This window comes from Entelurus aequoreus, linkage group LG10, assembly GCF_033978785.1.
Source record: "Entelurus aequoreus isolate RoL-2023_Sb linkage group LG10, RoL_Eaeq_v1.1, whole genome shotgun sequence".
Taxonomy (NCBI): domain Eukaryota; kingdom Metazoa; phylum Chordata; class Actinopteri; order Syngnathiformes; family Syngnathidae; genus Entelurus; species Entelurus aequoreus.
Genome location: NC_084740.1, coordinates 69,688,783 through 69,716,282, shown reverse-complemented (window position 1 = coordinate 69,716,282; position 27,500 = coordinate 69,688,783). Strand labels below are relative to the sequence as shown.

At 42.4% G+C, this 27,500-nt stretch overlaps 2 protein-coding genes across 6 annotated transcripts in view; one reads left to right on the top strand and one right to left on the bottom strand.

The window, feature by feature from the left end:
- Positions 1-18,216, top strand: part of popdc2 (popeye domain containing 2) — a 26,098-nt gene extending 7,882 nt beyond the window's left edge. Inside the window, exons 2-4 of one of the 4 annotated variants that reach the window (XM_062059716.1) lie at positions 1,629-1,737; positions 6,156-6,552; positions 17,607-18,216. In XM_062059716.1, the coding sequence (XP_061915700.1) occupies positions 1,629-1,737; positions 6,156-6,552; positions 17,607-17,692 (592 nt within the window). In that variant the 3' untranslated portion in view covers positions 17,693-18,216. Of the gene's footprint in view, positions 1-1,628; positions 1,738-6,155; positions 6,694-17,603 lie in introns of all 4 variants that reach the window. The other 3 variants (XM_062059715.1, XM_062059714.1, XM_062059713.1) reach the window with 3 other exon arrangements.
- A 3,525-nt stretch (positions 18,217-21,741) lies between these two features.
- pla1a (phospholipase A1 member A) overlaps positions 21,742-27,500 on the bottom strand; it is a 24,576-nt gene continuing 18,817 nt past the window's right edge. Inside the window, exons 9-12 of one of the 2 annotated variants that reach the window (XM_062061542.1) lie at positions 26,740-26,845; positions 22,083-22,238; positions 21,912-22,005; positions 21,773-21,839 (exon numbers count right to left, since the gene is read on the bottom strand). In XM_062061542.1, the coding sequence (XP_061917526.1) occupies positions 21,837-21,839; positions 21,912-22,005; positions 22,083-22,238; positions 26,740-26,845 (359 nt within the window). In that variant the 3' untranslated portion in view covers positions 21,773-21,836. Of the gene's footprint in view, positions 22,006-22,082; positions 22,239-26,739; positions 26,846-27,500 lie in introns of both variants that reach the window. The other variant, XM_062061541.1, reaches the window with a different exon arrangement.

The window sequence follows — 27,500 nt, the reverse complement described above, 5'->3', positions numbered from 1 at the left end:
TTTGGTATTCGACACGTTACAGGTAGCATTTTAGCATGCCAGTTTTTTTTTAACCTAGTTTAGTAGCTATAGTGTTGTATTTTGGTATTTTACTAATGCTAATTGCAACCACAAGCTTTTGTTAAAATGTTATCATAGTACTATTAGCGTGCTAGATTTTCTTTAGCTCATTTTGCTCATATTTTTTGTTACTTGAAGCCATGAAAACCTTAACGCTTCGAGTTTAGGGTCTTACATATGTATAACCCGGGGGTGTCCAAAGTGCGGCACAATGGTGAGGATTCTAATATTAGCTTACTAGCTTTTATACTAATTTTGCAAGTATACACCTCAGCGACAAATATTTAGTTATTTGACAAATGATACTGTTAGCATGCTAACGTTAGTATGCTAGCTTCTTTTTTTAAACAAATTTTATAGGTTTGCACCTCAGTCATATTTTGGTACTAGATGGATGCTAACGTTAGTATGCTAGCTTTTTTAGCTAATTTTATAGGTTTGCACCTCAGTCATATTTTGGTTCTAGATGGTTGCTAACGTTGGTATGCTCGCATTTTAAACAGCATTTCCATGTACACACTTCAGAGTAATATATTTTGGTATTTGACACGTTACAGGTATCATTTTAGCATGCCAGCTTTTTTTTTTTTTTACCTAGTTTAGCAGTTATAGTGTCATATATTTTGGTATTTCACTAATGCTAATTGCAACCATAAGCTTTTGTCAGAGTGTTAGCATAGTACTGTTAGCATGCTAGATTTTCTTTAGCTCATTTTGCTCATATTTTTACCTAAACGCTTCGAGTTTAGGGTCTTACATATGTATAACCCGGGGGTGTCCAAAGTGCGGCCTGCGGCACAATGGTGAGGTTTCTAATATTAGCTTGGTAGCTCTTATGCTAATTTTGCAAGTATACACCTCGGCGTCAAATATTTGTTACTTGACAATTTAGACCTGTTAGCATGCTAACGTTTGTATGCCAGCTAATTTCATAGGTTTGCACCTCAGTCATATTTTGGTACTAGGTGAATGCTAACGTTAGCATGCTAGGATTTTTAAACCACATTTTCAGGTACACACTTTAGAGTAATATATTTTGGTATTTGACGCAGCGTTTTAGCACGTCGACATCAGCATGCAAGCTTTTTTAAACCTAATTTAGCAGCTATAGTGTCATATATTTTCATATTTCACTAAAGCTAACTGTAAATAAATGCTATTGTTAGCATGTTAGCATAGTACTGTTAGCATGCTAGTTTTTTGTAGCTAATTTTGCCTACATTTTTTGGTTACTTAAGCCTTCTGGCCATTTTTTGTGGAATATTTCATGCTAGATCTTTGATGTCTTGGTTTTGAAGGCGCGGCGTGGGTCCGTGGTTCTGGTCTACAAACGTGACGACAGAGGTCGATTACACAAGCAACATTGAAGCGTGTGAAGGAGAAAAGAGAATCTTTAATGCCGGCTTTCTGATGTACTTCCTGGATTATGGGCGTCGGCATAAAGCTCCCCCTGACTGATGACTTTATCCACAGAGGAAGAAAGCCTGCAGCCTTCAGCGTATTTTGAAGGCATCTGACCAAAGTGACCTCCACTGGCTAATCTCTGCCACCTTGTCTCTGGCTGCCAGGGTCAACGTGTCGCTGGAGGGTCAGTTCCTGCACTACATCCACCCACACCAGTTCCTGGACTCCCCCGAGTGGGAGTCTCTCAGGCCCAACGAGGACGGAAAGTTCCAGGTACTATAGTTGTGCTGGTGCACAGTCCACCGCTGCAATTTGCTGACTTGACAAGTTTTCATAAACAGCCAAAGATGCCACGAGTGAAACATGTAGCTGCTGGAACATGTAGCTGCTGGAACATGTAGCTGCTGGAACATGTAGCTGCTGGAACATGTAGCTGCTGGAACACTCTAATTCATACTTTTGTAATTAGACTCATCACAATTTGGAATTGGGATTATTGTGGTTCATCACATTATTTATGTGGTCTGCCACATCATTTTATGTGGTGCGCCACATCATTTAAAATGGCCCACGACGTCATTTAATGTGGTCCGCCACATCATTTATTGTGGCCCAAGACGTCATTTAAGTGGTCCGTCACATCATTAAATGTTGCCCGCCACATCATTTATTATGGCCTAAGACGTCATTTAATGTTGCCCGCCACATAATTTAAATTGGCCCACGACATCATTTAATGTGGTCCGCCACATCTTTTAATGTTGCCCGCCACATCATTTATTGTGGCCCAAGACGTCATTTAATGTTGCCCGCCACATAATTTAAATTGTCCCACGACATCATTTAATGTGGTCCGCCACATCTTTTAATGTTGCCCGCCACATAATTTAAAGTGGCCCACGACATCATTTAATGTGGTCCGCCACATCTTTTAATGTTGCCCGCCACATAATTTAAAGTGGCCCACGACATCATTTAATTTGGTCCGCCACATCATTTAATGTTGCCCGCCACATCATTTAAAGTGGCCCACGACATCATTTAATGTGGTCCGCCACATAAATTAAAGTGGCCCACGACATCATTTAATGTGGTTCGCCACATTATTTAATGTGGTCCGTCACATCATTTAATGTTGCCCGCCACATCATATAAAGTGGCCCTCGACATCATTTAATGTGGTTCGCCACATCATTTAATGTGGTTCGCCACATCATTTAATGTGGTCCGTTACATCATTTAATGTTGCCCTCCACATAATTTAACGTGGTCTGTCAAATAATTTAAAGTGGTCCGTCACATCATTTAATGTTGCCCGCCACATGGCCCACGACGTCATCTAATGTGGTCCGTCACATCATTTAATGTTGCCCGCCACATAATTTAATGTGGTCCGTCACATCATTTAATGTTGCCCGCCACATCATTTAAAGTGGCCCACGACATCATTTAAAGTGGCCCGCCAAATCATTTAAAATGGCCCACGACGTCATTTAATGTGGTCCGCCACATCATTTTATGTGGCCCATGACGTCATTTAATGTGGTCCGCCACATTATTTAATGTGGTCCGCCACATTATTTAATGTGGTCCACCACATCATTAAAAGTGGCCCATGACTTCATTTAATGTGGTCCGCCCCATCATTTAAGGTGGTCCGCCACATCATTTAACGTGGTCCGTTACATCATTTAATGTTGCCCTCCACATAATTTCAAGTGGCCCACGACGTCATCTAATGTGGTCCATCACATCATTTAATGTTGCCCACAATGCCATTTAATGTGGTCTGTCAAATAATTTAAAGTGGTCCGTCACACATTTAATGTTGCCCGCCACATAATTTAATGTGGCCCACGACGTCATTTAACGTTGTCCGCCCCATCATTTAAGGTGGTCCGCCACATCATTTTATGTGGCCCGTCCCATCATTTAATGTTGCCTGCCACATAATTAAGTGGCCCACGACGTCATTTAATGTGGTCCATCAAATAATTGAATGTAGTCCACGACGTCATGTAACGTGGTCCGTCACATCATTTAATGTTGCCCTCCACATAATTTCAAGTGGCCCACGACGTCATCTAATGTGGTCCATCACATCATTTAATGTTGCCCACAACGCCATTTAACGTGGTCTGTCAAATAATTTAAAGTGGTCCGTCACACATTTAATGTTGCCCGCCACATAATTTAATGTGGCCCACGACGTCATTTAACGTGGTCCGCCCCATCATTTAAGGTGGTCCGCCACATCATTTTACGTGGCCCGTCCCATCATTTAATGTTGCCTGCCACATAATTAAGTGGCCCACGACGTCATTTAATGTGGTCCATCAAATAATTTAATGTAGTCCACGGCGTCATTTAATGTGGTCCGTCACATCATTTAATGTTGCCCTCCACATAATTTCAAGTGGCCCACGACGTCATCTAATGTGGTCCATCACATCATTTAATGTTGCCCACAACGCCATTTAACGTGGTCTGTCAAATAATTTAAAGTGGTCCGTCACACATTTAATGTTGCCCGCCACATAATTTAATGTGGCCCACGACGTCATTTAACGTGGTCCGTCACATCATTTAATATTGCCCGCCACATAATTTTAAGTGGCCCACGACGTCATTTAATGTGATCCGCCACATCATTTAATGTTGCCCACAACGTCATTTAATGTGGTCCGTCAAATAATTGAATGTGGCCCACGACGTCAATTAAAGTGGTCCGTCACATCATTTTTTATGGTCCGTCACAGCATTTAAAATGGTCCGCCACATAGTTTAATGTGGCCCTCTAAGAGCAACCATAATTGTGATGTGGCCCTCAATAAAAAGTGAGTTTGACACCCTTGCTCAATGTAATGTTTAATTTTTCAATGCCAACAAGGAAATTGACTAAAAAAAAATGCTCCAGTGTTAGTACAGCGAGGCTCTACTTTTCCAAAATTGTGCTAGCGTGATGCTAACAAACATTGGCTTTGCTTTTGACTTGCTACTGATTAGCATTAGCGATTTCACATGGTGATTTCAACACTTCCAAACGTATTAATGGAAAGTACAACTAAGATGCACGTTACAATTAAATACATGGTGCGTAAAACATTCCAATACTTACAATACTAACACTTTTCAGGGCGCAGTTTCAGTTGATAAACTGTTAATCGCAGATTAGCATGTAGCTCACATCGCTGTGCTAGTGTTGCTAACCTCGCATGATGTTAAAATGTAATGTTAGCATGTAGCTCACATTGCTGTGATATGGTTGCTAACCCAGCATGATGTTAAAATATAATTTTAGCATGTAGCTCACATCGCTGTGCTAGTATTGCTAGCCTCGCATGATGTTAAAATTTAATGTTAGCATGTAGCTCACATCGCTGGGATATTGTTGCTAACCTCGCATGATGTTCAAATATAATGTTAGCATGTAGCACACATTGCTGTGCGATTGTTGCTAACCTCGCATGATGTTAAAATTTAATGTTAGCATGCAGCTCACATCGTTGTGTTAGTATTGCTAACCTTGCATAATGTTCAAATATAATGTTAGCATGTAGCTCACATCGCTGTGCTAGTATTGCTAGCCTCGCATGTTGTTAAAATTTTAATGTTAGCATGTAGCTCACATCGTTGTGTTAATATTGCTAACCTTGAATAATGTTTAAAATGTAATTTTAGCATGTAGCTCGCATCGCTGTGTTAGTATTGCTAGCCTCGCATGATGTTAAAATTTAATGTTAGCATGTAGCTCACATCGCTGTGATATTGTTGCTAACCTCGCATGTTGTTAAAATTTTAATGTTAGCATGTAGCTCACATCGCTGTGCTATTGTTACTAATCTTGCATGATGTTAAAATATAATGTTAGCATGTAGCTCACATCCCTGTTCTAGTATTGCTAGCCTCGCAAGATGTTAAAATTTAATGTTAGCATGTAGGTCACATCGCTGTGCTAGTGTTGCTAGCCTCCCATGATGTTAAAATTTGATGTTAGCATGTAACTCACATCGCTGTGTTAGTGTTGCTAACCTTGCATAATGTTAAAATATAATTTTAGCATGTAGCTCACATCGCTGTGCTAGTATTGCTAGCTTCGCATGATGTTAAAATTTAATGTTACCATGTAGCTCACATCGCTGGGATATTGTTGCTAACCTCGCATGATGTTCAAATACAATGTTAGCATGTAGCTCACATCGCTGTGCTATTGTTGCTAACCTCGTATGATGTTAAAATATAATGTTAGCATGTAGCTCACATCGCTGTGATATTGTTGCTAACCTCGCATGATGTTAAAATATAATTTTAGCATGTAGCTCACATCACTGTGCTATTGTTGCTAACCCAGCATGATATGTAATATTAGCATGTAGCTCACATAGCTGTACTAGTGTTTCTAACCTAGCATGATTTTAAAATGTAATATTAGCATGTAGCTCACATAGCTGTGATATTGTTGCTAACCTCGCATGATGTTCAAATTTAATGTTAACATGTAGCTCACATCGCTGTGATATTGTTGCTAACCTCGCATGATGTAAAAATTTAATGTTAGCATGTAGCTCACATCGTTGTTAGTATTGCTAACCTTGCATAATGTTAAAATATAATTTTAGCATGTAGCTCGCGTCGCTGTGCTAGTGTTGCTAACCTCGCATGATGTTAACGTGTTAGCGTGTGCCTTCCAGGTCACGCTGACAGCCGAGGAGGACTCGCGCTACATCTCCTGGCGCCGCCGCCGCCTGTTCTCGCTGCTGTCCAAGGAGCGCTACGTCGCCCGTCTCTTCTCCGTCATGCTGGGCTTGGACATCGCAGAGAAGCTCTACAACCTCAACAACAAGCTCTACATCAAGAGCGGCGTGCTGCTGGACATCCGCCTGCCCAGCCTCTACCACGTGTTGGCGCCCTCCTCGCAGAGCAGCGAGGGCGGGAGCGCCAACGACGGCGGCCCCCGGAAAGAGCATCAGTGGGACTCGCCGGATCTAGACCGACCTCAACCACGGCAACAGAAGACCCCGTCGGACGGACCCCCGCGGCGTGACCACGACCAGAACCCGTGGGCGTCGGACCCCGAGCTACCCTCCGGTGAGGACTCTACCAGCCTGGTCCTGGAGGACTTTGCTGATGTGGCGGGCTCCTTGATGGACTATGGCAGTGAGAGGGATTATTTGAGGTAGCGGGGCAGGGTTCCGGAGCTAACACACTGGGTCACCGCTTAAGCTACATGTAAGTACCTCACCACGGGACACTCGTACTAACCTAGAACGCTGGCGTCAAGCTAACCTGTTCCGTCAGCTCGTCTAAAACTCGTCATCCGCTCCGTACAACTCGCTCCGACGGTTTCTGCGGACAGAAAGCCAAGAAAAAGACGGAAAACAAACTGTAAACACTAGTGATGGGTCCGGCAACACCGCGTCGAGCTCATAGAGCAGACCTGGGCAATTATTTTGACCCGAGGGCCAAATTTAGAACCGGAGGGTGTGTTCTAACTATCGGGGGATCACACTCCTCAGCCTTCCCGGTAAGGTCTATTCAGGTGTACTGGAGAGGAGGCTACGCCGGATAGTCGAACCTCGGATTCAGGAGGAACAGTGTGGTTTTCGTCCTGGTCGTGGAACTGTGGACCAGCTCTATACTCTCGGCAGGGTCCTTGAGGGTGCATGGGAGTTTGCCCAACCAGTCTACATGTGCTTTGTGGACTTGGAAAAGGCATTCGACCGTGTCCCTCGGGAAGTCCTGTGGGGAGTGCTCAGAGAGTATGGGGTATCGGACTGTCTGATTGTGGCGGTCCGCTCCCTGTATGATCAGTGTCAGAGCTTGGTCCGCATTGCCGGCAGTAAGTCGGACACGTTTCCAGTGAGGGTTGGACTCCGCCAAGGCTGCCCTTTGTCACCCATTCTGTTCATAACTTTTATGGACAGAATTTCTAGGCGCAGTCAAGGCGTTGAGGGGATCCGGTTTGGTGGCTGCGGGATTAGGTCTCTGCTTTTTGCAGATGATGTGGTCCTGATGGCTTCATCTGGCCAGGATCTTCAGCTCTCACTGGACTGGTTCGCAGCTGAGTGTGAAGCGACTGGGATGAGAATCAGCACCTCCAAGTCTGAGTCCATGGTTCTCGCCCGGAAAAGGGTGGAGTGCCATCTCCGGGTTGGGGAGGAGATCTTGCCCCAAGTGGAGGAGTTCAAGTACCTCGGAGTCTTGTTCACGAGTGAGGGAAGAGTGGATCGTGAGATCGACAGGCGGATCGGTGCGGCGTCTTCAGTAATGCGGGCGCTGTATCGGTCCGTTGTGGTGAAGAAGGAGCTGAGCCGGAAGGCAAAGCTCTCAATTTACCGGTCGATCTACGTTCCCATCCTCACCTATGGTCATGAGCTTTGGGTTATGACCGAAAGGACAAGATCACGGGTACAAGCGGCCGAAATGAGTTTCCTCCGCCGGGTGGCGGGGCTCTCCCTTAGAGATAGGGTAAGAAGCTCTGCCATCCGGGGGGAGCTCAAAGTAAAGCCACTGCTCCTCCACATCGAGAGGAGCCAGATGAGGTGGTTCGGGCATCTGGTCAGGATGCCACCCGAACGCCTCCCTAGGGAGGAGTTTAGGGCACGTCCGACCGGTAGGAGGCCACGGGGAAGACCCAGGACACGTTGGGAAGACTATGTCTCCCGGCTGGCCTGGGAACGCCTTGGGATCCCCCGGGAAGAGCTAGACGAAGTGGCTGGGGAGAGGGAAGTCTGGGCTTCCCTGCTTAGGCTGCTGCCCCCGCGACCCGACCTCGGATAAGCGGAAGAAGATGGATGGATGGATGGATGGATGGCCAAATTTAGAGAAAAAAATGTGTCTGGGGGCCGGCATATCTATTTTTAGGAAAACTAATATAAAACCTCACAATAAAGTCTGATCGAATGCTAAAAATGTTATGACAGACCGCCTTAAAAACGGACTGGAATTTTAATTTTTTCTATGAAGGATAAAACCCTGAATATTGAGAACATATGAACGTCACACCCCCTCTCCATACACATATTTTACAATCAAGCCAAATGCAACAAAAATGCAACAAACACAGCGAAATTTAAACGCAAAGGGTAAAAAAAACAAAAAACATCTACAATCTGATATATCTGATACATCACTAAGCTTTAGAACATGGGTGTCAAACTCTGGCCCACCGATTATATACAGCGGCGGTAACACCGCATTCACCGCTAATTCTCATACCTCCCTGGAGACTCCCAAATTTCAGCGCCCCTCCCGAAAATCATCACGTCCGCTTTTCATCCAGTCCAACGAGTGCTGGCCCAGTCACATCATTTATGCGGCTTCTGCACGCACACACACACACGTGAATGCAACATATACTTCATCAACAGCCATACAGGTTACACTGAGGGTGGCCGTATAAACAAGTTTAACACTGTTAGAAATATGCGCCACACGGTGAATCCGCACCAAAGAAGAATGACAAACACATTTCGGGAGAACATCCGCACTGTAACACAACATAAACACAACAAAACAAATACCCAGAATCCTTTGCAGCACTAACTCTTCCGGGACGCTACAAGGTGTGTGTGTGTGTGTGTGTGTGTGTGTGTGTGTGTGTGTGTGTGTGTGTGTGTGTGTGTGTGTGTGTGTATGGGGGGGAGTGTATATTTTAGCGTCCCAGAAGAGTTAGTGCTGCAAAGGGTTCTGGGTATTTGTCCTGTTGTGTTTATGTTGTGTTACGGTGCGGATGTTACACTGAGGGTGGCCGTATAAACAAGTTTAACACTGTTAGAAATATGCGCCACACTGTGAATCCGCACCAAAGAAGAATGACAAACACATTTCGGGAGAACATCCGCACCGTAACACAACATCAACACAACAAAACAAATACCCAGAATCCTTTGCAGCACTAACTCTTCCGGGACGCTACAAGGTGTGTGAGTGTGTGTGTGTGTGTGTGTGTGTGTGTGTGTGTGTGTGTGTGTGTGTGTGTGTGTGTGTGTGTGTGTGTGTGTGTGTGTGTGTGTGTGTGTGTGTGTGTGTATGGGGGGGAGTGTATATTTTAGCGTCCCAGAAGAGTTAGTGCTGCAAAGGGTTCTGGGTATTTGTCCTGTTGTGTTTATGTTGTGTTACGGTGCGGATGTTACACTGAGGGTGGCCGTATAAACAAGTTTAACACTGTTAGAAATATGCGCCACACTGTGAATCCACACCAAAGAAGAATGACAAACACATTTCGGGAGAACATCCGCACCGTAACACAACATCAACACAACAAAACAAATACCCAGAATCCTTTGCAGCACTAACTCTTCCGGGACGCTACAAGGTGTGTGTGTGTGTGTGTGTGTGTGTGTGTGTGTGTGTGTGTGTGTGTGTGTGTGTGTGTGTGTGTGTGTGTGTGTATGGGGGGGTAGTGTATATTTTAGCGTCCCAGAAGAGTTAGTGCTGCAAAGGGTTCTGGGTATTTGTCCTGTTGTGTTTATGTTGTGTTACGGTGCGGATGTTACACTGAGGGTGGCCGTATAAACAAGTTTAACACTGTCAGAAATATGCGCCACACTGTGAATCCACACCAAAGAAGAATGACAAACACATTTCGGGAGAACATCCGCACCGTAACACAACATCAACACAACAAAACAAATACCCAGAATCCTTTGCAGCACTAACTCTTCCGGGACGCTACAAGGTGTGTGCGTGTGTGTGTGTGTGTGTGTGTGTGTGTGTGTGTGTGTGTGTGTGTGTGTGTGTGTGTGTGTGTGTGTGTGTGTGTGTATGGGGGGGGAGTGTATATTTTAGCGTCCCAGAAGAGTTAGTGCTGCAAAGGGTTCTGGGTATTTGTCCTGTTGTGTTTATGTTGTGTTACGGTGCGGATGTTCTCCTGAAATGTGTTTGTCATTCTTGTTTGGTGTGGATTCACAGTGTGGCGTATATTTCTAACAGTATTAAAGTTGTTAATATATCACCACCCTCAGTGTAACCTGTATCGCTGTTGATGAAGTATGCTTTGCATTCACGTGTGTGTGTGCGTACAGAAGCCGCACATATCTTGCAGCTGGGCCGGCATGTTGTTAGAAGGGATGAAAAGCGGACGTGACGACAGCTCGTAGAGGACGTTAAAGGCAGTGCCTTTAAGGCACGCCCCCAAGATTGTGGTCCGGGTGGACTACGAGATATAATGACTGATGAACACCTTGGTTGGATAATGAAGGTTGCCTCAGCTCAAAGCCTGAGCCCCGACATTAATGAACTAGCATCCAGGAAAAGATGGCAGGTATCTGGCTTGGGCACATCAGATTAGATCAGTGTGTTGCAAACTGAGGGGTTTAAAGTCCTGAATGGTTGCTTTATTCATTGTTATTTTATTTTCAAATGTATTATCCCAGGGGTCACCAACATGGTGCCCGCGGGCACCAGGTAGCCCGTAAGGACCAGATGAGTAGCCCACTGGCCTGTTCTAAAAATAGCTCAAATAGCAGCACTTACCAGTGAGCTGCCTCTATTTTTTAAATTTTATTTATTTACTAGCAAGCTGGTCTCGCTTTGCCTGACATTTTAATTCTAAGAGAGACAAAACTCAAATAGAATTTGAAAATCCAAGAAAATATTTTAAAGACTTGGTCTTCACTTGTTTAAATAAATTCATTAATTTTTTTACTTTGCTTCTTATAACTTTCAGAAAGACAACTTTAGAGAAAAAAATACAACTTTAAAAATGATTTTAGGATTTTTAAACACATATACCTTTTTACCTTTTAAATTCCTTCCTCTTCTTTCCTGACAATTTAAATCAATGTTCAAGTAAATTTATTTTTTTTATTGTAAAGAATAATAAATACATTTTAATTTAATTCTTCATTTTAGCTTCTGTTTTTTCGACGAAGAATATTTGTGAAATATTTCTTCAAACTTATTATGATTAAAATTTAAAAAAAATATTCTGGCAAATCTAGAAAATCTGTAGAATCAAATTTAAATCTTATTTCAAAGTCTTTTGAATTTCTTTTAAAATTTTTGTTCTGGAAAATCTAGAAGAAATAATGATTTGTCTTTGTTAGAAATATAGCTTGGTCCAATTTTTTATATATTCTAACAAAGTGCAGATTGGATTTTAACCTATTTAAAACATGTCATCAAAATTCTAAAATTAATCTTTATCAGGAAAAATTACTAATGATGTTCCATAAATTCTTTTTGAAATTTTTTCAAAAAGATTCGAATTAGCTAGTTTTTCTCTTCTTTTTTTCGGTTGAATTTTGAATTTTAAAGAGTCGAAATTGAAGATAAACTATGTTTCAAAATGTAATTGTCATTTTTTTTCGTGTTTTCTCCTCTTTTAAACCGTTCAATTAAGTGTAAATATCATTAATTATTAATAATAACATAGAGTTAAAGGTAAATTGAGCAAATTGGCTATTTCTGGCAATTGATTTAAGTGTGTATCAAACTGGTAGCCCTTCGCATTAATCAGTACCCAAGAAGTAGCTCTTGCTTTCAAAAAGGTTGGTGACCCCTGTATTAGCCTGTGGAAAAAGTTAATGTTGATATTTACCTCCGAAGGCTGCAAATAGAAAAGAGGCATTCAATTTGTATTTAAATTGTATTTGATATGCCATTGATATTTTTAATTATTATTATTATTATTTGAAACTGGATTTTGCATGTGACTATAAAGTTATATAAGCCTTGCTTGTTCAATATTCAATGCAAAACTTGTTTGGGTCCCTATTAAAAGGTTAATTTGTTCAACCTAGGCCCGCGGCTTTGTTCAGTTTGACATTTTGGCCCACTCTTGTATTTGAGTTTGACACCCCTGCTTTAGAACTTTCTTGTAAAAATCTCCATCTGCGTCTGTCCCTGACACCCGCATTTCAGGCTCTGGAAACACTCTGTGGAAACGCTCCCCACCCACACTGCTTGGTACCTCGTCTGAGCTGCTGTGACGAAGATTACCATAGTCACTAGTAGGGCTGTACGGTATACGGGTATTAGTATAGTACCACGATACTAATCAATCATATTCGGTACTATACCGCCTCTGAAAAGTACCGGTCCGCCACACCCTAAGATTTGCAGCAAGTAGTGGACATAGAGAGAGAAAGAGAGAGAGAGAGAGAGAGAGAGATCAGAAGGCATAAGAAAAAGTATCTGCATTTGATTGTTTACATTTGATTATTAGCAGTCCGGGGAGGGTGTTAGTTTAGGGTTGTAGCTGCCTGAAGGTGAACTTTTATTGCGGTTTTGAAGGAGGATAGAGATGCCCTTTCTTTTATACCTGTTGGGAGCGCATTCCACATTGATGTGGCATAGAAGGAGAATGAGTTAAGACCTTTGTTAGTTCGGAATCTGGGTTTAACGTGGTTAGTGGAGCTCCCCCTGGTGTTGTGGTTATGGCGGTCATTTACGTTAAGGAAGTAGTTTGACATGTACTTCGGTATCAGGGAGGTGTAGCGGATTTTATAGACTAGGCTCAGTGCAAGTTGTTTAACTCTGTCCTCCACCCTGAGCCAGCCCACTTTGGAGAAGTGGGTAGGAGTGAGGTGGGATCTTGGGTGGAGGTCTAGAAGTAACCTGGCTAGCTTGATCTGAGATGTTTGGAGTTTAGATTTGAGGGTTTTGGAGGTGCTAGGGTACCAGGAGGTGCATGGGTAATCGAAAAAGGGTTGAACGAGAGTTCCCGCCAGAATCCTCAAGGTGCTTTTGTTGACCAGAGAGGAGATTCTGTAGAGAAATCTCGTTCGTTGGTTAACCTTTCTGATTACCTTGGTCGCCATTTTATCACAGGAAAGGTTAGCCTCTAGAATGGAACCTAGGTAGGTGACCTCATCTTTCCTGGTGATAACAATGTCACCCACTTTTATGGTGAAGTCATTGACTTTCTTAAGGTTGATGTGGGACCCAAACAGGATGGATTCTGTTTTACCCAAGTGGATGGATAACGTTCTCTTAGATTTCCATGTTATGATACATGTTCACATTATTTATTGACTGTCTCTAAAAAAGATACAAATATATTTTTATTTAAATGAAGATATGAAATAATCCTAAATGAAATACGATGACTTGGTTTATATTAGAGATGTCGATAAATGCTTTAAAATGTAATATCAGAAATTATCGGTATCAGTTTTTTTATTATGTGTATCGTTTTTTTTTGGTTTTTTTTTTATTAAATCAACATAAAAAACACAAGATACACTTACAATTAGTGCACCAACCCAAAAAAACTCACACTCATTCACACAAAAGGGTTGTTTCTTTCTGTTATTAATATTCTGGTTCCTACATTATATATCAATACAGTCTGCAAGGAATACAGTCCGTAAGCACACATGATTGTGCGTGCTGCTGCTCCACTAATAGTACTAACCTTTAACAGTTAATTTTACTCATTTTCATTCATTACTAGTTTCTATGTAACTGTTTTTATATTGTTTTACTTTCTTTTCTTTTTTCAAGAAAATATTTTTGATTTATTTATCTTATTTTATTTGATTGATTTTTAAAAAAAAAGGACCTTATCTTCACCATACCTGGTTGTCCAAATTAGGCATAATAATGTGTTAATTCCACGACTGTATATATAGCGGTATCGGTTGATATCGGTATCGGTAATTAAGAGTTGGACAATATCGGAATATCTGCAAAAAGCCATCATCGGACATCCCTAGTTTATATTATTGTATATACTAGGTCATAAAATCAGTGTCAGTTGAGTTGGTCCATAGGTTGCCTGTAGGGATTTTTAATGTCCAGCAGATGTCAGTATTTAGTGACACAGTATCGACAAAGTATCAATACAGTTTTGCAATGTGTCGAAACGCTTCATGGCGCCTCATCAACCCATCACTAGTAAACACTCTCTATGATAGCTGTTAGCATCACAAAAAAACGTATTTTTCGGATTATAAGTCGCAGTTTTTTTCATAGTTTGGCCGGGGGTGCGACTTATTATTATATTATTATTAGAGGTTTATTTGAAATAGGGACAGATACAAAAACATAGACATCTGAGACAGTTATCCAATGTATGCATCATAGTGTTTGTAGCCAAAGCTAATTTACAACACTTTTCCCCAACAACAACACAGATCCAACATCATTAAAATAGGAAAATAAAAAATAGAATAAGGCAAAGATGAGTCGATAATAATGATAATAGAAATAATACAGACAAAGTGCAAATTAGATAAAAGCCAATAATAGAAATAACAGACAAAGTGCAGACTAGATAAAAAACAATTACCGTATTTTTAATTAAGATTATGTTAGCACCATAAAAGTTCTGTTAGCATCGGGGAAAGTTATGTCAGCATCGTTAAAATTATGTTAGCATCATTTAAGATTCTGTTAGCATCATTAAAGTTCTGTCAGCATCAGGGAAAGTTATGTTAGCATCATTTAAGATTATGTTAGCATCATTAAAGCTCTGTTAGCATTATTTAGGTTTCATTTAGCATCATTAAAGTTCTGTTAGCATCATTAAAGCTCTGTTAGCATTATTTAGGTTTCATTTAGCATCATTAAAGTTCTGTTAGCATCATTTAAGATTATGTGAGCATTATTTAAGATTAGTTTAGCATCATTAAAATTATGTTAGTAACATTCAAGGTCCGTTAGCATAATTTAAGATTCTAGTAGCGTCATTAAAGCTCTGTTAGCATCATTTAAGATATTGTTAGCATCAGGGAAAGTTCTGTTAGCGTTATTTAAAATGTTGTTAGCATTATGTAAGATTATTTTAGTGTCATTAAAATTATGTTAGTATCATTAAAGTTCTGTTAGCATCATTAAAGATTATGTTAGCATCATTAAAGCTCTGTTAACATCATTTAAGATATTGTTAGCATCGGTGAAAGTTCTGTTAGCGTTATTTAAAATGTTAGCATTATGTAAGATTATTTTAGTGTCATTAAAGCTCTGTTAGCATTATTTAGGTTTCATTTAGCATCATTAAAGTTCTGTTAGCATCATTTAAGATTATGTGAGCATTATTTAAGATTAGTTTAGCATCATTAAAATTATGTTAGTAACATTCAAGTTCCGTTAGCATAATTTAAGATTCTAGTAGCGTCATTAAAGCTCTGTTAGCATCATTTAAGATATTGTTAGCATCAGTGAAAGTTCTGTTAGCGTTATTTAAAATGTTGTTAGCATTATGTAAGATTATTTTAGTGTCATTAAAATTATGTTAGTATCATTAAAGTTCTGTTAGCATCATTTAAGATTATGTTAGCATCATTAAAGCTCTGTTAACATCATTTAAGATATTGTTAGCATCGGTGAAAGTTCTGTTAGCGTTATTTAAAATGTTAGCATTATGTAAGATTATTTTAGTGTCATTAAAGCTCTGTTAGCATTATTTAGGTTTCATTTAGCATCATTAAAGTTCTGTTAGCATCATTTAAGATTATGTGAGCATTATTTAAGATTAGTTTAGCATCATTAAAATTATGTTAGTAACATTCAAGTTCCGTTAGCATAATTTAAGATTCTAGTAGCGTCATTAAAGCTCTGTTAGCATCATTTAAGATATTGTTAGCATCAGTGAAAGTTCTGTTAGCGTTATTTAAAATGTTGTTAGCATTATGTAAGATTATTTTAGTGTCATTAAAATTATGTTAGTATCATTAAAGTTCTGTTAGCATCATTTAAGATTATGTTAGCATCATTAAAGCTCTGTTAGCATCATTTAAGATATTGTTAGCATTAGTGAACGTTATGTTAGTGTTATTTAAAATGTTAGTATTATGTAAGATTTTTTTTGTGTCATTTAAATTCTGTTAGTGTCATTAAAGTTCTGTTAGCATCATTTAAAATTATGTTAGCATCATTAAAGCTCTGTTAGCATCATTTAAGATATTGTTAGCATCGGTGAAAGTTCTGTTAGCGTTATTTAAAATGTTAGCATTATGTAAGATTATTTTAGTGTCATTAAAGCTGTTAGCATTATTTAGGTTTCATTTAGCATCACTAAAGTTCTGTTAGCATCGTTTAAGATTATGTGAGCATTATTTAAGATTAGTTTAGCATCGTTAAAATTATGTTAGTAACATTCAAGTTTTGTTATCATAATTTAAGATTCTGGTAGCGTCATTAAAGCTCTGTTAGCATCATTTAAGATTATGTTAGCATCATTAAAGCTCTGTTAGCATCATTTAAGATATTGTTAGCATCAGTGAAAGTTCTGTTAGCGTTATTTAAAATGTTAGCATAATGCAAGATTATTTTAGTGTCATTAAAATTTTGTTAGTATCATTAAAGTTCTGTTAGCATCATTAAAGCTCTGTTAGCATTATTTAGGTTTCATTTAGCATCATTAAAGTTCTGTTAGCATCATTTAAGATTATGTGAGCATTATTTAAGATTAGTTTAGCATCGTTAAAATTATGTTAGTAACATTCAAGTTTTGTTAGCGTAATTTAAGATTCTGGTAGCGTCATTAAAGCTCTGTTAGCATCAGTGAAAGTTCTGTTAGCGTTATTTAAAATGTTGTGAGCATTATGCAAGATTATTTTAGTGTCATTAAAATTTTGTTATCATCATTAAAGTTCTGTTAGCATCATTAAAGCTCTGTTAGCATTATTTAGGTTTCATTTAGCATTATTAAAGTTCTGTTAGCATAATTTAAGATTATGTGAGCATTATTTAAGATTAGTTTAGCATCGTTAAAATTATGTTAGTAACATTCAAGTTTTGTTTGCGTAATTTAAGATTCTGGTAGCGTCATTAAAGCTCTGTTAGCATCATTTAAGATTATGTTAGCATCATTAAAGCTCTGTTAGCATCATTTAAGATATTGTTAGCATCAGTGAAAGTTCTGTTAGCATTATTTAAAATGTTGTTAGCATTATGCAAGATTATTTTAGTGTCATTAAAGTTCTGTTAGCATCATGTTTTACCGGGTATGTACCGCTCCGTACAGCGGCGTTTTAAAAAGTCATTCATTTTACTTTTTGAAACCGATACCGATGATTTCCGATATTACATTTTAAAGCATTTATCGGCCAATATTATCGGATATCTCTACAAATAAATGTAGGGAGGAAAAACATCCTAGCTAAAGTCGTGTTAGCGTGAAGTTCTGCCATCTTGTGCTAAAGTTGAAGGCTATGTTTTTTCCAACGCTAATGAGAGTTTTGTTCCAGCAGGGGGCGACGGCGACACGACTCCAGCGCCCCGCTTCCAGAGGAGCGTCAGGGCGCCGCTCGCGCCGACCGACACGCCCAAATTGTGACGACTCAGCACAGCAAGGTTTTCTCCATCCCTGTCTCCTTTCTTCTCACAACTTCAACATTTGGACCACTTTTCTTTCTTTTTTTTTTCTTGCTTCGCTTTTCAGTGGGACTGCAAAGTTACTTTTTATTTGGTGTCACTTTTTATTCCGCACATTTCTACGTCAGCGGGGCCAACTTTTGTCCATAAAGCTTTTCCTGTGCAGTCGGACCCGCCTACTTCCTGTCACATGACCACGCCCCCCTCACAACTCACAATCAACTTCCTGATTTGGCATTAAAGTTTGTTCACTTCCTGTGCGGCGAGGAAGGAAAATGTTATTTTTTTTAAAAATGCTAAATGCTCAAAAACAAGTAGTAAAAAAGAATAAATACGGTAGTCAACATTTATTTTTTTTAATTAATGCTTAATTAATTATTTTTTATTAAATATGTCATTTAGAAATGTATTCACACATATTATTACATAATGTCATGTAAATATACATGATTATTTTAAGTCTACTACTAAACTACAGTATATTTCACATATAACACAACATATTAAGTTAGGTCAGTGCATCTCTAATGGGGGGGCGTGAGAGGCAATAGTGTTTATCTTGACACATAGGCAAATAAACATTCACTTTAGGGGGGCGTGAAAAAAACAAAAAACTAACAGTCCCTTTCCTACAATAGCAGGGGGGGCCTCCTGAGGGTAGGGGGGTGGCATGAGGTGACTGGGTAAGGGGGGGCGTGAGAGGCAATAGTGTTTATCTTGACACATATAGGCAAATAAACATTCACTTTAGGGGGGCGTGAAAAAAACAAAAACCTAACAGTCCCTTTCCTACAATAGCAGTGGGGGGCCTCCTGAGGGTGGGGGGGGGCATGAGGTGACTGGGTAAGGGGGCGTGAGAGGCAATAGTGTTTATCTTGACACATATAGGCAAATAAACATTCACTTTAGGGGGGCGTGAAAAAAACAAAAACCTAACAGTCCCTTTCCTACAATAGCAGGGGGTGCCTCCTGAGGGTGGGGGGGGCATGAGGTGACTGGGTAAGGGGGGGGGGGCGTGAGAGGCAATAGTGTTTATCTTGACACATATAGGCAAATAAACATTCACTTTAGGGGGGCGTGAAAAAAACAAAAACCTAACAGTCCCTTTCCTACAATAGCAGGGGGGCCTCCTGAGGGTGGGGGGGGTGGCATGAGGTGACTGGGTAAGGGGGGGCGTGAGAGGCAATAGTGTTTATCTTGACACATATAGGCAAATAAACATTCACTCTAGGGGGGTGTGAAAAAAACAAAAACCTAACAGCCCCTTTCCTACAATAGCAGGGGGTGCCTCCTGAGGGTGGGGGGGCATGAGGTGACTGGGTAAGGAGGGGCGTGAGAGGCAATAGTGTTTATCTTGACACATATAGGCAAATAAACATTCACTCTAGGGGGGCGTGAAAAAAACAAAAACCTAACAGCCCCTTTCCTACAATAGCAGGGGGTGCCTCCTGAGGGTGGGGTGGCATGAGGTGACTGGGTAAGGGGGGGCGTGAGAGGCAATAGTGTTTATCTTGACACATATAGGCAAATAAACATTCACTCTAGGGGGGCGTGAAAAAAACAAAAACCTAACAGCCCCTTTCCTACAATAGCAGGGGGTGCCTCCTGAGGGTGGGGTGGCATGAGGTGACTGGGTAAGGGGGGGCGTGAGAGGCAATAGTGTTTATCTTGACACATATAGGCAAATAAACATTCACTTTAGGGGGGCGTGAAAAAAACAAAAACCTAACAGCCCCTTTCCTACAATAGCAGGGGGGGCCTCCTGAGGGTGGGGGGGCATGAGGTGACTGGGTAAGGGGGGCGTGAGAGGCAATAGTGTTTATCTTGACACATATAGGCAAATAAACATTCACTATAGGGGGGCGTGAAAAAAAACAAAAAACCTAACAGCCCCTTTCCTAAAATAGCGGGGGTGCCTCCTGAGGGTGGGGGGGGGGGGCATGAGGTGACTGGGTAAGGGGGGACGTGAGAGGCAATAGTGTTTATCTTGACACATATAGGCAAATAAACATTCACTTTAGGGGGGCGTGAAAAAAACTAAAACCTAACAGCCCCTTTCCTATAATAGCAGGGGGTGCCTCCTGAGGGTGGGGGGGCATGAGGTGACTGGGTAAGGAGGGGCGTGAGAGGCAATAGTGTTTATCTTGACACATATAGGCAAATAAACATTCACTTTAGGGGGGCGTGAAAAAAACAAAAACCTAACAGTCCCTTTCCTACAATAGCAGGGGGGCCTCCTGAGGGTGGGGGGGGGGGGGGCATGAGGTGACTGGGTAAGGGGGGGCGTGAGAGGCAATAGTGTTTATCTTGACACTTAAAGGCAAATAAACATTCACTTTAGGGGGGCGTGAAAAAAACTAAAACCTAACAGCCCATTTCCTACAATAGCAGGGGGTGCCTCCTGAGGGTGGGGGAGGGGGAGGGGGGGGCATGAGGTGACTGGGTAAGGGGGGGTGTGAGAGGCAATATTGTTTATCTTGACACATATAGGCAAATAAACATTCACTTTAGGGGGGGCGTGAAAAAAACAAAAACCTAACAGTCCCTTTCCTACAATAGCAGGGGGGCCTCCTGAGGGTGGGGGGGTGGCATGAGGTGACTGGGTAAGGGGGGGGCGTGAGAGGCAATAGTGTTTATCTTGACACATATAGGCAAATAAACATTCACTCTAGGGGGGCGTGAAAAAAACTAAAACCTAACAGCCCCTTTCCTACAATAGCAGGGGGTGCCTCCTGAGGGTGGGGGAGGGGGAGAGGGGGCATGAGGTGACTGGGTAAGGGGGGGTGTGAGAGGCAATATTGTTTATCTTGACACATATAGGCAAATAAACATTCACTTTAGGGGGGGCGTGAAAAAAACAAAAACCTAACAGTCCCTTTCCTACAATAGCAGGGGGGGCCTCCTGAGGGTGGGGGGGGGCATGAGGTGTCTGGGTAAGGGGGGTCGTGAGAGGCAATAGTGTTTATCTTGACACATATAGGCAAATAAACATTCACTTTAGGGGGGGCGTGAAAAAAACAAAAACCTAACAGTCCCTTTCCTACAATAGCAGGGGGGGCCTCCTGAGGGTGGGGGGGGGGGCATGTGGTGTCTGGGTAAGGGGGGTCGTGAGAGGCAATAGTGTTTATCTTGACACATATAGGCAAATAAACATTCACTTTAGGGGGGGCGTGAAAAAAACAAAAACCTAACAGCCCCTTTCCTACAATAGCAGGGGGTGCCTCCAGAGGGTGGGGGGGCATGAGGTGACTGGGTAAGGGGGGGCGTGAGAGGCAATATTGTTTATCTTGACACATATAGGCAAATAAACATTCACTCTAGGGGGGCGTGAAAAAAACAAAAACCTAACAGTCCCTTTCCTACAATAGCAGGGGGTGCCTCCTGAGGGTGGGGGGCGGGGGGGGGGGGGGTCATGAGGTGACTGGGTAAGGGGGGAGGGGGTGTGAGAGGCAATATTGTTTATCTTGACACATATAGGCAAATAAACATTCACTCTAGGGGGGTGTGAAAAAAACAAAAACCTAACAGTCCCTTTCCTACAATAGCAGGGGGTGCCTCCTGAGGGTGGGGGGGCATGAGGTGACTGGGTAAGGGGGGGCGTGAGAGGCAATAGTGTTTATCTTGACACATATAGGCAAATAAACATTCACTCTAGGGGGGCGTGAAAAAAACAAAAACCTAACAGCCCCTTTCCTACAATAGCAGGGGGTGCCTCCTGAGGGTGGGGGGGCATGAGGTGACTGGGTAAGGGGGGGCGTGAGAGGCAATAGCACAGTAGAATCTTTAGTATTTGTAAAAACTATCTTGACATGTACAGTGAAACATAATAAACATCAACTTTGGGGGGGGGGGGGGGCGTGAAAAACTCTGTCTTTAAGGGGGGGGCGTGAGAGAAAATAGTGAGTTAGGTCAACATTAACATAGGAGTGTTTTATTATATGCCTTGCAAGAACAGAATAAACCTTGTTTGTTTGTTTGAGGCGTTAAAATAAGGTCAACAAAAGATTGTTTATTTCTGCAGTGAGTCTGTTTATTGATTTATTGTTGCCATGGTGACGACGCTGTTAGAACACAAACTACAGGGTCAGAGGCTGTTCTTGATTACATCAGCCAGGGGCGCTCCTTGCTTCAATTGGGCCCTGGGCGGGACCCCAGGGGGGGTGTGGGGGGCGACGTCATCATCGTCGGAAGAGGCCGCACACTTGCACCAAGTCATGTGACCACGGCGCCCCCCGCCTGACGTTGACGTTGTTGATGCACAGCGGCTCCTCGCGCCTGCCAAACAAAAAACAGGGCGCGTGATTGCGCAATCCCCCGCCACTTTTGCCGCGTTGCAGGCGTGACGGACGTACGTGTTGGCGACCACGTGGGACAGACACACCCACTTGACGTGCACGCTGCCCTGCTGGTAGAGGCGAGCGCCCGTGTTCCGCATGCTGATGGAGTGGATCTCGCACAGCGCCACCGGGTGAGCCATCATGGTAGTGTAGGCGCTCGCACTCTTCTGACTGCAACACACACACTTTTTAATGGGGGGGCGTGAGAGCCATGGACACATACGTAAATAAACATTCACTTCGGAGGGGCGTGAGAGGCATGGACACATACGAAAATAAACATTCACTTCGGGGGGGGGCGTGAGAGGCATGGACACATACATAAATAAACATTCACTTCAGAGGGGCGTGAGAGGCATGGACACATACGTAGATAAACATTCACTTCAGGAGGGGCGCGAGAGGCATGGACACATACGTAAATAAACATTCACTTCAGGGGGGCGTGAGAGGCATGGACACATACGAAAATAAACATTCACTTCAGGGGGGCGTGAGAGGCATGGACACATACGTAAATAAACATTCACTTCAGGGGGGCGTGAGAGGCATGGACACATACGTAAATAAACATTCACTTCAGGAGGGCGTGAGAGCCATGGACACATACGTAAATAAACATTCACTTCGGGGGGCGTGAGAGGCATGGACACATACGAAAATAAACATTCACTTCGGGGGGGGGGCGTGAGAGGCATGGACACATACATAAATAAACATTCACTTCAGAGGGGCGTGAGAGGCATGGACACATACGTAGATAAACATTCACTTCAGGAGGGGCGCGAGAGGCATGGACACATACGTAAATAAACATTCACTTCAGGGGGGCGTGAGAGGCATGGACACATACGAAAATAAACATTCACTTCAGGGGGGCGTGAGAGGCATGGACACATACGAAAATAAACATTCACTTCAGGGGGGGCGTGAGAGGCATGGACACATACGAAAATAAACATTCACTTCAGGAGGGGCGTGAGAGGCATGAACACATACGTAAATAAACATTCACTTCAGGAGGGGCGTGAGAGGCATGGACACATACATAAATAAACATTCACTTCAGGAGGGCGTGAGAGGCATGGACACATACGTAAATAAACATTCACTTCAGGGGGGCGTGAGAGGCATGGACACATACGTAAATAAACATTCACTTCAGGGGGGCGTGAGAGGCATGGACACATACGAAAATAAACATTCACTTCAGGGGGGGGACACATACGTAAATAAACATTCACTTCAGGGGGGCGTGAGAGGCATGGACACATACGTAAATAAACATTCACTTCGGAGGGGCGTGAGAGGCATGGATACATACGTAAATAAACATTCACTTCAGGGGGGCGTGAGAGGCATAGACACATACGTAAATAAACTTTTTACTTCGGGGGGCGTGAGAGGCATGGACACATACGTAAATAAACATTCACTTCAGGGGGGCGTGAGAGGCATGGACACATACGTAAATAAACATTCACTTCAGGGGGGCGTGAGAGGCATGGACACATACGAAAACAAACATTCACTTCAGGGGGGGGACACATACGTAAATAAACATTCACTTCAGGGGGGCGTGAGAGGCATGGACACATACGTAAATAAACATTCACTTCGGAGGGGCGTGAGAGGCATGGACACATACGTAAATAAACATTCACTTCAGGGGGGCGTGAGAGGCATAGACACATACGTAAATAAACATTCACTTCAGGGAGGCGTAAGAGGCATGGACATATACGTAAATAAACATTCACTTCGGAGGGGCGTGAGAGGCATGGACACATACGAAAATAAACATTCACTTCAGGGTGGCGTGAGAGGCATGGACACATACGAAAATAAACATTCACTTCAGGGGGGCGTGAGAGGCATGGACACATACGTAAATAAACATTCACTTCGGGGGGCGTGAGAGGCATGGACACATACGAAAATAAACATTCACTTCGGGGGGGGGCGTGAGAGGCATGGACACATACGAAAATAAACATTCACTTCAGGGGGGGGCGTGAGAGGCATGGACACATACGAAAATAAACATTCACTTCAGGGGGGACGTGAGAGGCATGGAAACATACGTAAATAAACATTCACTTCAGAGGGGCGTGAGAGGCATGGACACATACGTTAATAAACATTCACTTCAGGGGGGCGTGAGAGGCATGGACATATACGTAAATAAACATTCACTTCGGGGGGCGTGAGAGGCATGGACATATACGTAAATAAACATTCACTTCGGGGGGCGTGAGAGGCATGGACACATATGTAAATAAACATTCACTTCGGAGGAACGTGAGAGGCATGGACAAATACGAAAATAAACATTCACTTCAGGGGGGCGTGAGAGGCATGGACACATACGTAAATAAACATTCACTTCAGGGGGGCGTGAGAGGCATGGACACATACGTAAATAAACATTCACTTCAGGGGGGCGTGAGAGGCATGGACACATACGTAAATAAACATTCACTTCGGGGCGGCGTGAGGCATGGACACATACGTAAATAAACATTCACTTCAGGGAGGCGTGAGAGGCATGGACACATACGTAAATAAACTTTTTACTTCGGGGGGCGTGAGAGGCATGGACACATACGAAAATAAACATTCACTTCAGGAGGGGCGTGAGAGGCATGGACACATACGAAAATAAACATTCACTTCAGGGGGGCGTGAGAGGCATGGACACATACGTAAATAAACATTCACTTCAGGGAGGCGTGAATGACATGGACACATACGTAAATAAACTTTTTACTTCGGGGGGCGTGAGAGGCATGGACACATACAAAAATAAACATTCACTTCAGGGGGGCGTGAGAGGCATGGACACATACGTAAATAAACATTCACTTCAGGGGGGCGTGAGAGGCATGGACATATACGTAAATAAACATTCACTTTGGGGGGCGTGAGAGGCATGGACACATACGTAAATAAACATTCACTTCAGGGGGGCGTGAGAGGCATGGACACATATGTAAATAAACATTCACTTCGGGGCGGCGTGAATGACATGGACACATACGTAAATAAACATTCACTTCAGGGAGGCGTGAATGACATGGACACATACGTAAATAAACTTTTTACTTCGGGGGGCGTGAGAGGCATGGACACATACGAAAATAAACATTCACTTCAGGAGGGGCGTGAGAGGCATGGACACATACGAAAATAAACATTCACTTCAGGGGGGCGTGAGAGGCATGGACACATACGTAAATAAACATTCACTTCAGGGGGGCGTGAGAGGCATGGACATATACGTAAATAAACATTCACTTCGGGGGGCGTGAGAGGCATGGACACATACGTAAATAAACATTCACTTCAGGGGGGCGTGAGAGGCATGGACATTTACGTAAATAAACATTCACTTCGGGGGGCGTGAGAGGCATGGACACATACGTAAATAAACATTCACTTCAGGGGGGCGTGAGAGGCATGGACACATACGTAAATAAACATTCACTTCAGGGGGGGCGTGAGAGGCATGGACACATACGAAAATAAACATTCACTTCAGGGGGGGCGTGAGAGGCATGGACACATACGAAAATAAACATTCACTTCAGGAGGGGCGTGAGAGGCATGGACACATACGTAAATAAACATTCACTTCAGGAGGGGCGCGAGAGGCATGGACACATACGTAGATAAACATTCAGTTCAGGGGGGCGTGAGAGGCAATGACACATACAGATAGACGCGTAGATAAACATTAACTTGAGGGGGGGCGTGAGAGGCATAAACACATACGTAAATGTGTCGGGGGAGGGGGTGGGAGAGGCATTAGGGTAATAGCATTTCCAGTAGTAATGAATAACTAGATTGACATTCACTTAAGGAGGGGCGTGAGAGGCAATGACACATACAGATAGACCGGTAAATAAACATTAACTTCAGGGGGGGCTTGAGAGGCAATGAAACATACATAAATAAACATTCAGTTCAGGGGGGCGTGAGAGGCATGGACACATACGAAAATAAACATTCACTTCAGAAGGGGCGTGAGAGGCATGGACACATACAGATAGATCGGTAAATAAACATTAACTTCAGGGGGGGCGTGAGAGGCAATGAAACCTACAGATAGATACATAAACATTCACTTCAGGGGGGGGGCGTGAGAGGCAATAGCATAATAGCATCTTTTTAATGGTAATAAACAATTATCTTGACACATACAGATGAATAAATAAACATTCACTTCGGGGGGGCGTGAACATGTTTAGTTCCCTTTAAAGATTTAACTGTGAGCAAGGGGGGGGGGGGGGTGAGAGGCAGTAGCTTGCTAACTGTTTTCAGAATTCACACACAATTTCTACTAAAATGACTTCCTGTACTAGAATTTTCAAATAATGGAAAATAAATTTTAAATTTCCCAGAATGCTTTACTGTATTCAAAATGGAAGGAATGTGTGATAAATTTAAGTGTTACGTATTTTTAAGCATTTAAGCCAACATTTTTGTTAAATGTGACAAAATCCCGCTTTTCTTAGCCAGCATAAAAGTGACAAAGTCTTGCCTTTACTTGGCATTTAGGAACTAAATTGCATTCAGTCGGATTCCACTTCCTGTAATCCCAACGCAACATCCTGTGGAGGCGGAACCAATTCAAATCCAAGTTAGTGACGTTCCAAATCCTGCTACTCACAGTCGGAGTCGTTGCTTAGTCGCCAGGCTGCCGGTGGTCAGCGTCACCTCCACTTCCGCGCTCTTACTCAGCGCCGAGACCTCCATGGCCAGCAGGATGTGGTGAGCTGCAACGCAAATTTCAAAATAAAACACTCGCACCTACTTCCTGTAGGGATTGAAAAATGGAAAAAAAAAGAAGCCTACGCTCAGCAGATCTACAATTTGTGGCGTCCCCTAGGGCGGGGGTCGGCAATCCAAAATGTTGAAAGAGCCATATTGGACCAAAAATACAAAAACAAATCTGTCTGGAGCCGCGCAAAAAATTAAAAGCCATATTGCATACAGATAGTGTGTCATGATATATAAAAAAAGAAGTGGCATAAAACACGTCCTAGAAAGTCGGAGAAAGTTGTACATGTAAACAAACAACGGTGAGTTCAAGGACCGCCAAAATTAGTAGGACAAAACGGCGCTCGCCAAATACTCGAATCAGTGAAGCATGTTTCATATAAACAGTGTGATTTATAACAATTAGGGAGGTGTTTGGTGCATGTTTGTCCTCCTACAGAAACCATACTAAAACAAAAAATATATTTTTTCCCCCTCATTTTTTCAATTTTTCATACATTTTTGAAAAAGCTCCAGAGAGCCACTAGGGCGGCGCTAAAGAGCTAAAGAGTTATATTGAAAAAAACATGCTAGCTGCTGTATTACCGGAAATCCCGGACTATAACTTATTTTTTCCTACGCTTTGACTCATGCGGCTTATAAAACGACGCG